Below are 10,000 nucleotides of genomic sequence, written 5' to 3'. Positions count from 1 at the left end.
CTGTCAGGCGATTAAAAATTTTAATCGCGATTAATCGCATGATTTGTGTAGTTAATCGCGCGATTAATCGCAATTAATCGCAAAACCTTTTTTGCTTTAAATTCAATGATGAACTGAAAGAAAACGGTTTTTTGGGGCCGATCACCGATCACTGGAAGCAGTAACTGCCGATACCGATGCAAACTGTGAGTTTGGTGTCCTTTTCTGACACAGTAAACCAGGGATACTCAAATAGCTGAACATTTGGGCCACATTATGAAAATGGCAAAATGAGTATGAAAAGACAAGTGCAATGTGCATTATTTTATGGCTTGCCCATTTTCTCTCTTTTGAATAATTCTGTGCAATTGGCACATTCAAAACAAACAACTGTTTCCATAAAACAAACTAACATGGGCATCTTCTCTATAAGCAGAATCATGAATAGGCCTATTTAATTTATACAAAAGGAGAAGAGAGAGAGCAATGTGTTTGTGGCTCAAACTTTGTCTAATATTGTTTTAGAGCAGTGGTTCTCAAACATTTTCATGCCAAGAGCAAAGGACCCCCAATATCTTTTCAATCTACAAAAATAATCCCAAAATCGCTTATAAACAGCAGATGTGGCAACACTGGCCAGAAACGACCAGTGTTGCTTCTTTTTGGCTTATTTTGTATAGACCTAGGTTGCTTGTTTCTGCCATAGAGTTATACTGGCAACACCTCTGTTTTCTAGCTTCTAGCAACTAGCTGCCGTCTCTCTGGATAATATGTGCGTCGTCTCTGTGTGTGGCTGTCAGTCCCAGCTCCGTGACTGGGAGATGGGACTGTGGAACTTTCTGTTACAGTTAAATCCATTTAAAAGTACCACACAACTTTAAAGTATCGCGACTGTGATCGCAAGTTAGAAACGTGTGTGGCTATAACGAGGCACAGCTGTTTACAATGCGATGCAACATTAACAGCGGGGGTTTTGCTTTTGGTCTGAATGGATGAATTGCACAGCTTTCTTTTTGGACTGGAACACGAGCAAAACTTTTGTGAAATGTAAATGGAAGGCTGCCTGCCCAGGTTACTCTACTTAAAACATCCTAGTAACAAGGGGTCTGGGAATTGGGGAGTGCATTGCAGGAACCAATATTCCTCAACATCCCGCCTGCCAATCGCTGTGATTTTTTTTTTTGCGTTAATGCGATAAAATAATTAGTGCCGTTAATAAGGTGTTGCGTTAACGCATTAACACTACGAAGTCTGAAAAAATGTCACTACTACTCAGTCGGCTCACGGTCAGGACGACCGTGTTTTTGGTGCGATTTGATTGGCCACTCTCTCCCCCACTGATCGTCCCTCTCCAGCTGGAGAAGACATTGTTCATGTTCAAGCCTGCATCCCATTTCCAACGAATTAAATCATAATATGTTTCTTAACACATGTTTTCACTCCTAAAATGTATAAAACTAATAATACATGTGAAAAATATATATTTTGCCGTTGCCCGTTACTATATTGCAACATAGCCATGGAAGAGTGTCGCGTTGCTGCCTTTTGTTGTCCTTTTTTTCTTCCAAAAGAGCAAAGATCACTTGTCTTTTCTTGTGTGTTATCGATGTAATTAATACATGTGACCCCACGCGATGTACAGACTGCTTGACTAGGCATGTAAACATGACATAATTGTATTAATGTTTAAGTGTAATGATGGTATTGACCGGATTGTCCGTAGTCCTCCAGCCGTTAGCTTACAGTTGCTAATATTATAAGCTAACAACATTACTAAAGCCAATGTATTGCATTAAATGCGGCCTGTCCGCGGTAAATTACTTATACAAGTGAGTCGCGTTATATCTACCTAAATTACCAGCCAAAGTACATTCCAAATAAACAATTATTAGCCACGTTATGTTGTTATATCAGTTTAATTAATAAAAAACATCGCATTTGTCGGCCGTTAGCACTGTGAATTCAACATCCGGTGAGGAGAGGATACGGATCGTGTATGTATTGTGTATGGAAATCGGCGCATACAGACAGGTACACGACCGGATGTAAGCCTTGCAGACTAAATAGACATTTACATGCTTTCCTGAGAGGGAGAGAGAGAGAAAAAGGAAAGTTTTGACTGACAAAGAGCTGGCGATATTGAGCCTATATGCCAGAACAAATTAATCCACAGCAGCAGGCCTACATATGTTCCACGTCGCTTGCAGAAAGAACTGTTCTTTTGACTGACAAAACATTTAGCGGTTCGGGAGGTCTATCTGGTTGGAATTATTTCAAACACTTTATTTTGTATCGCGCATCGGCAAGCGTTCTCGCTTCATGGAAAGTAAATGTCGGGTCGTAACCGAGCATTCAATAATAATAATAATAACAATGATAATAATCATTGTATTCATATTCCTATTATCTTATCAAAATAATAAACAAATTCCAAGTTAATTAATCAGCCAAACGTATATGATTTAATTCGTTGGACATGGAATGCAGGATTGAACAACAACAACAAGAATGCCTTCTGTTTGTGTTCTTTTTTTTTCTCCACTTTCTTTCAATCATAACTCGCTCATTTTTTGCTCATTTAAAAAGATTCAAAATACCATGTAAACTATGGAATTGGGGCTTTCATTTGGTATATACATCGGTTGTGTAGGCGCTCTCTACGAAACGATATCAAGTGAAAAGGAAATGTCGGGGAATCACCATTAACACCATTATCAAGCAGCGCAAACAAAAGACGAGCGGGGGATAAAGGGGGAGAGCGGTCGATTGGGCCGATTATAGTCAGACTGAGTAAGAGATATATGCCTAAAATCATATTTACAAAACGTTTCAAATGGAAAAAAAAACAGAGATGATTTCAATCGAATATTTAGACAAAGTCATGCAAGGGGAACTTTCTCTGGACTCCATGGGCTAAGAAAATAAACGTTGAAATCTCAAATTCGGTCAGAACGGCTGCTCAGACTTCCTAGTGTTAATAACGCGTTAACTTTGACAGCATTAAAAAAAACAAAAAAAAACACACACATTTTTGAGTTGTTCAAAAAGCCGCTCTAAGCTCACAACGTGTCGAAGTAGAATGGATGTAGAATGGATGTAGAATGGATGTAGAATGGATGTAGAATGGATGTAGAATGGATGTAGAATGGAATTTACAATTTACAATTTACAATTTAGGCATTTAGCAGACGCTCTTAATCCAGAGCGACTTAAGCCCCGTTCCGACCGGCCAAAGCTGGAAATGAAAGCAAAGCTGAACTCATTTCAAAGCTGCTTTTTTTTGAGAAAGTGGGCGTGTACAAGGTACCTGTCACTCAAGCTGGCTTGAGCTGAGAGAAAACAGGCAGTTTAAGCAGATGCGCAATTGGTTTATTGCGTTCATGTAGGCCTATCGATGAACCTCATAGCAAAAGTTGAAAGACAGTAGATAGCCTATGTTTATAGATAGATAAAACACAATCCCCCCCGTGTGTGTGTGTGTGTGTGTGTGTGTGTGTGTGTGTGTGTGTGTGTGTGTGTGTGTGTGTGCGTGCGCGCGAGAGAGATCAATATAATATTATAATTATAATATTATAATAATAATCAGTTGAATGATATGCATGCGGACATCCATGATCCTCCGACTGTAAATGATAATGTGAAAAATCTAATTAATTATACATCATTTGGAAGTCCCTGACATGAGAAAAACTGGATTAAACTGATATGAACTAAATGATATGATACTGACCATGACACTGACATGATACTGACCATGATACTGACATGATACTGACCATGATACTGACATGATACTGACCATGATACTGACATGATACTGACCATGATACTGACATGATACTGACCATGATACTGACATGATACTGACCATGATACTGACATGATACTGACCATGATACTGACATGATACTGGCCATGATACTGACATGATACTGACCATGATACTGACATGATACTGGCCATGATACTGACATGATACTGAAAATAAAAATAAGTAAATAAATAAAATAATAAATAAATAAAATAATAAATAAATAAAATAATAAATAAATAAATAGTTGTGAAAGTTATTAATTAATTAAATTAAAGTATGCCTAGCCTACTAGTTGGCACAATGATTTATTTATTTATTTATAATTTTATTTATTTATTATTATCTATTTTTTTATTTTTATTTTTTTATTATTATTTATATTAATATAAATATTATTATTTATATATATATATATATATATTTTTTATCATGTCAGTATCATGTCAGTATCATGTCAGTATCATGGTCAGTATCATGTCAGTGTCATGTTAGTATCATGGTCAGTATCATGGTCAGTATCATGTCAGTATCATGTCAGTATCATGGTAGTATCATGTCAGTATCATGACAGTATCATGGTCAGTATCATGGCCAGTATCATGTCAGTATCATGTCAGTATCATGGTCAGTATCATGTCAGTATCATGGCCAGTATCATGTCAGTATCATGTCAGTATCATGGCCAGTATCATGTCAGTATCATGTCAGTATCATATCATTTAGTTCATATCAGTTTAATCCAGTTTTTCTCATGTCAGGGACTTCCAAATGATGTATAATTAATTAGATTTTTCACATTATCATTTACAGTCGGAGGATCATGGATGTCCGCATGCATATCATTCAACTGATTATTATTATAATATTATAATTATAATATTATATTGATCTCTCTCGCGCGCACACACACACACACACACACACACACACACACATACACACACACACACACACACACGGGGGGATTGTGTTTTATCTATCTATAAACATAGGCTATCTACTGTCTTTCAACTTTTGCTATGAGGTTCATCGATAGGCCTACATGAACGCAATAAACCAATTGAAATGATTCCCTCAAATAAATCTAATCTATATGCCATTGGTTTATCGATTCAGAACGCAGCAAACCAATCACAAAACACGTGCAACATATTGCATAAATAAAGGTATGATTCACGGTGCCCATGTTTCAACAATCAACATAGCTACCGACCGACACACACACACACACACACACACACACACACACACACACACACATGACGACCGGCACATGACAGGTCGGATCAGGGATGTCCGCGCGCATGCATATCGATATCATACAACTGATATAATATAAATTATTGATCTCTCTCTCGCGCGCACACACACACACACACACACACACACGTGTCCCCGTGTCGGGCGCTCAATATCACACACACACACACACACACACACACACACATACGACGACCGGCTGAGAGCGGCGTCTCCTCCCCTCTTCTCGGCAAATGTTTGGCCACTTTGGGGGAAAACTCCGACACCGGTTGGAACTATATTGTTTAATTGTTTTTCCATCTATCGATCTATATCTGCTAATTCATCAGCCGTGTGTGTGTGTGCACTGTTTAGTCCACATTCAGCGACGGACAGCGCCGTTCTGGACTGGGCAGTAGTCCGCAACTCCGCATGAATGGCTTCGATGAGAACCGGGGCGGGGGCGTGAATGCAGGAACTATTCTCCCCAGAAAAAGTATCAATCCACTGGGAACACGGAACACAACCTGTTTTCACCGCTTCGACAACTTGTTTCTCATATAAACTTTAATTTCTATCGATAAAATCGGCTATGGAGATGCCAAATATCCTTTCATATTTCATATAAAGCCCATATTTAAAAAGTATATATTTTTATTCGGAGAATCGCAGTGGACAGCTTTTGCAGGGCCTTTTCCTTTTGTGAAATGATCTCAACTCCGCCCCCTCAAACCACGCTGTGCTCTGATTGGCTACACGCAGCTTTGAAAAGCTCCAGCGTTCAGCTCCAGCTTTCAAGTTGAGTTTTGGTGAGCATGAAAGCAAAGCAAAAAAAAAAAAGCTGTTCATTCCAAGCTTCAAAGCTCAAAAGCTGCTCTGCATAGAGATAACATGGGACCACGAAGCCAAAGCAGAAGCTAGCTTGGGCGGTGGAAACGGGGCTTTACATTTAAGCAAGAACAAAAGCATGGGAATACATCACATAAAGCATTTATCATGGAACATGCGTAAATGCGAATGCGAAATGCGAATGGATGTAGAATGGATGTAGAATGGATGTAGAATGGATGTAGAATGGATGTAGAATGGATGTAGAATGGATGTAGAATGGATGTAGAATGGATGTAGAATGGTAGTTCGGCCAGTTGAACGATTTTAAAACGTTTTTTTCACAGGTGGAAAACAGTGCCCTGTTCATAATTAATTCATAAGCAGATTAATGGGGATTTCACTGCATTCTTTGGGCTTTGGAAAAAAGCTGTTTAGCCACAATGGAATTATAATGAAAAAAAACAACAACAACAACGAAAACAATGAAAACTGAAACCTCCAAATCTCAACAATGACATCAACGTTCAGCTCTGGTCTAGACAGAGAGACAGAGACCATGTCCACATGTCCACATGTCCACATGGTCTCTGTCTAGACCAGAGGTCCACATGGTCTCTGTCTCTGTGTCTAGACCAGAGGTCCACATGGTCTCTGTCTAGACCAGAGGTCCACATGGTCTCTGTCTAGACCAGAGGTCCACATGGTCTCTGTCTCTCTGTCTAGACCAGAGGTCCACATGGTCTCTGTCTCTCTGTCTAGACCAGAGGTCCACATGGTCTCTGTCTAGACCAGAGGTCCACATGGTCTCTGTCTCTCTGTCTAGACCAGAGGTCCACATGGTCTCTGTCAGTCCATAGTCTAGACCAGAGGTCCACATGGTCTCTGTCTAGACCAGAGGTCCACATGGTCTCTGTCTCTGTGTCTAGACCAGAGGTCCACATGGTCTCTGTCTAGACCAGAGGTTCACATGGTCTCTGTCTCTCTGTCTAGACCAGAGGTCCACATGGTCTCTGTCAGTCCATAGTCTAGACCAGAGGTCCACATGGTCTCTGTCAGTCCATAGTCTAGACCAGAGGTCCACATGGTCTCTGTCAGTCCATAGTCTAGACCAGAGGTCCACATGGTCTCTGTCAGTCCATAGTCTAGACCAGAGGTCTGAAATGATTTTTTTTTTTTTAATGAAATGAAAAGTGTATCATAATAAACAGTGACGCTCAGTCAGTCTAATCATGCCAGCAACACAAAAACACCAGAGGGAGTTCAACCATGTGTAACCCAGATTCGGCACAAACAAGGATTGATTGATTGATTGATTGATTGATTAAAATATTTTAATTTGTGTGAATTTCAGCCTCTGTGGGGGGTATTTATATACAAATATCATGACCAATGGCATTGAAATGGCATTGCAATGAACATCACTGATGACGTTTAGGTGAAAAAAGAACAGAAAAAAAAAAAAAAAAATTAGTAATTAAATAAAATAAAATTGTTGCTAAAAAGCAACGCTGGGTGTTAGAGGGTTAACAGTTTGCAGAATTACACTACATTTCAAGCACAACTCAATACAAAGACTGTTAGCTGTGAGTGGACACTTGTTTACAAGAGGGTCCACCTAAATTCATTTCACTCCTATGCCACAACAATGTGGAACGCCCTACCAACTGTCATTAAGACATGTAAATCCCTTGGAGCTTCGCGCCAGATCAGTCTCTATATCCTTTTAATACTCTATGTGCACGCACCGCCGTTTGGGAACCACTGACCATGTGACTCTCTGTCAGTGACCATGTGACTCTCTGTCAGTGACCATGTGACTCTCTGTCAGTGACCATGTGACTCTCTGTCAGTGACCATGTGACTCTCTGTCAGTGACCATGTGACTCTCTGTCAGTGACCATGTGACTCTCTGTCAGTGACCATGTGACTCTCTGTCAGTGACCATGTGACCCTCTGTCAGTGACTCTAGACCATATATGGACATACCTTCACAGTGACCTCCTTCCTGTGAGACCATATATGGACATACCTTCACAGTGACCTCCTTCCTGTGAGACCATATATGGACGTACCGTCACAGTGACCTCCTTCCTGTGTGACCATATATGGACATACCTTCACAGTGACTTCCTTCCTGTGTGCGTTGGTAGCCAGGGTAACACTGACACTGGAAGGAGCCCTCTGTGTTCACGCAGTGGCCGTTAGCACATAGCCTAGCATCCTCACACTCATCTATATCTGAGAGAGAGACATAGACAATACATTATGGACCAGAGAGAGACGCAGTGGCCGTTAGCACATAGCCTAGCATCCTCACACTCATCTATATCTGAGAGAGAGACATAGACAATACATTATGGACCAGAGAGAGAGAGAGAGAGAGAGAGAGAGAGAGAGAGAGTGAGAGAGAGAGAGAGAGACACACACACACACACACACAGTGACCGTTAGCACATAGCCTAGCGTCCTCACACTGAGAGAGAGACATAGACAATACATTATGGACCAGAGAGAGAGAGAGAGAGAGACACAGTGACCGTTAGCACATAGCCTAGCGTGCTCACACTGAGAGAGAGACATAGACAATACATTATGGACCAGAGAGAGAGAGAGAGAGAGAGAGGGAGGTAGAGAGACACCAACCTGTACAGGCCTTGCTGTCGGCAGACGGCAGGAATCCTTCGTGACAAACACAGCGGTAACTTCCTGGTAGGTTCTCACAGCGTCCGTTAGGACACGCCCCCGCCTTATGACACTCATTGGTATCTGTAGAAGACATAAGGACACGCCCCCATGTGTTAGGACACGCCCCCATGTGTTAGGACACGCCCCCTCTGTTAGGACACGCCCCCATGTGTTAGGACACGCCCCCATGTGTTAGGACACGCCCCCCTCTGTTAGGACACGCCCCCATGTGTTAGGACACGCCCCCATGTGTTAGGACACGCCCCCATGTGTTAGGACACGCCCCCATGTGTTAGGACACGCCCCCATGTGTTAGGACACGCCCCCATGTGTTAGGACACGCCCCCATGTGTTAGGACACGCCCCCCTCTGTTAGGACACGCCCCCATGTGTTAGGACACGCCCCCATGTGTTAGGACACGCCCCCCTCTGTTAGGACACGCCCCCCTCTGTTAGGACACGCCCCCATGTGTTAGGACACGCCCCCTCTGTTAGGACACGCCCCCATGTGTTAGGACACGCCCCCATGTGTTAGGACACGCCCCCCTCTGTTAGGACACGCCCCCATGTGTTAGGACACGCCCCCCTCTGTTAGGACACGCCCCCTGCCTTATGACACTCATTGGTATCTGTAGAAGACATAAGGACACGCCCCCATGCGTTAGGACACGCCCCCCATGTGTTAGGACACGCCCCCCCGCCTTATGTATACATTTACAGTATATGATTACAGTACCCCGTAGGAGTATCTCTGTAGTATCTCTAAGGACCCCCTAGGGGCCCTGGACCCCCTGTAGTATCTCTAAGGACCCCCTAGGGGCCCTGGACCCTCTGTAGTATCTCTGAAGACCCCCTAGGGGCCCTGGACCCTCTGTAGTATCTCTAAGGACCCCCTAGGGGCCCTGGACCCCCTGTAGTATCTCTAAGGACCCCCTAGGGGCCCTGGACCCCCTGTAGTATCTCTAAGGACCCCCTAGGGGCCCTGGACCCTCTGTAGTATCTCTGAAGACCCCCTAGGGGCCCTGGACCCTCTGGAGTATCTCTGAGGACCCCCTAGGGGCCCTGGACCCCCTGTAGTATCTCTGAAGACCCCCTAGGGGCCCTGGACCCCCTGTAGTATCTCTAAGGACCCCCTAGGGGCCCTGGACCCTCTGTAGTATCTCTGAAGACCCCCTAGGGGCCCTGGACCCTCTGGAGTATCTCTGAGGACCCCCTAGGGGCCCTGGACCCCCTGTAGTATCTCTGAAGACCCCCTAGGGGCCCTGGACCCCCTGTAGTATCTCTGAAGACCCCCTAGGGGCCCTGGACCCCCTGTAGTATCTCTGAAGACCCCCTAGGGGCCCTGGACCCTCTGGAGTATCTCTGAGGACCCCCTAGGGGCCCTGGACCCCCTGTAGTATCTCTGAAGACCCCCTAGGGGCCCTGGACCCTCTGGAGTATCTCTGAAGACCC

At 43.3% G+C, this 10,000-nt stretch overlaps 1 protein-coding gene across 1 annotated transcript in view; it reads right to left on the bottom strand.

The window, feature by feature from the left end:
* The window catches only part of ltbp3 (latent transforming growth factor beta binding protein 3), a gene marked incomplete at its 3' end in the record, with an annotated part of 56,272 nt that overhangs the window by 13,978 nt on the left and 32,294 nt on the right, over window positions 1–10,000 (bottom strand). Inside the window, exons 15-16 of the mRNA XM_083761748.1 lie at window positions 8,507–8,629; window positions 7,979–8,101 (exon numbers count right to left, since the gene is read on the bottom strand). Of these exons, the coding sequence (XP_083617874.1) occupies window positions 7,979–8,101; window positions 8,507–8,629 (246 nt within the window). The remainder of the gene's footprint in view (window positions 1–7,978; window positions 8,102–8,506; window positions 8,630–10,000) is intronic.

The sequence above is a fragment of the Protomyctophum parallelum genome (assembly GCF_964188405.1).
Source record: "Protomyctophum parallelum genome assembly, chromosome: 1".
NCBI classification, from domain to species: domain Eukaryota; kingdom Metazoa; phylum Chordata; class Actinopteri; order Myctophiformes; family Myctophidae; genus Protomyctophum; species Protomyctophum parallelum.
Note: the sequence above shows the minus strand (reverse complement) of the source record. Positions and strands in the feature narration are given on the sequence as shown.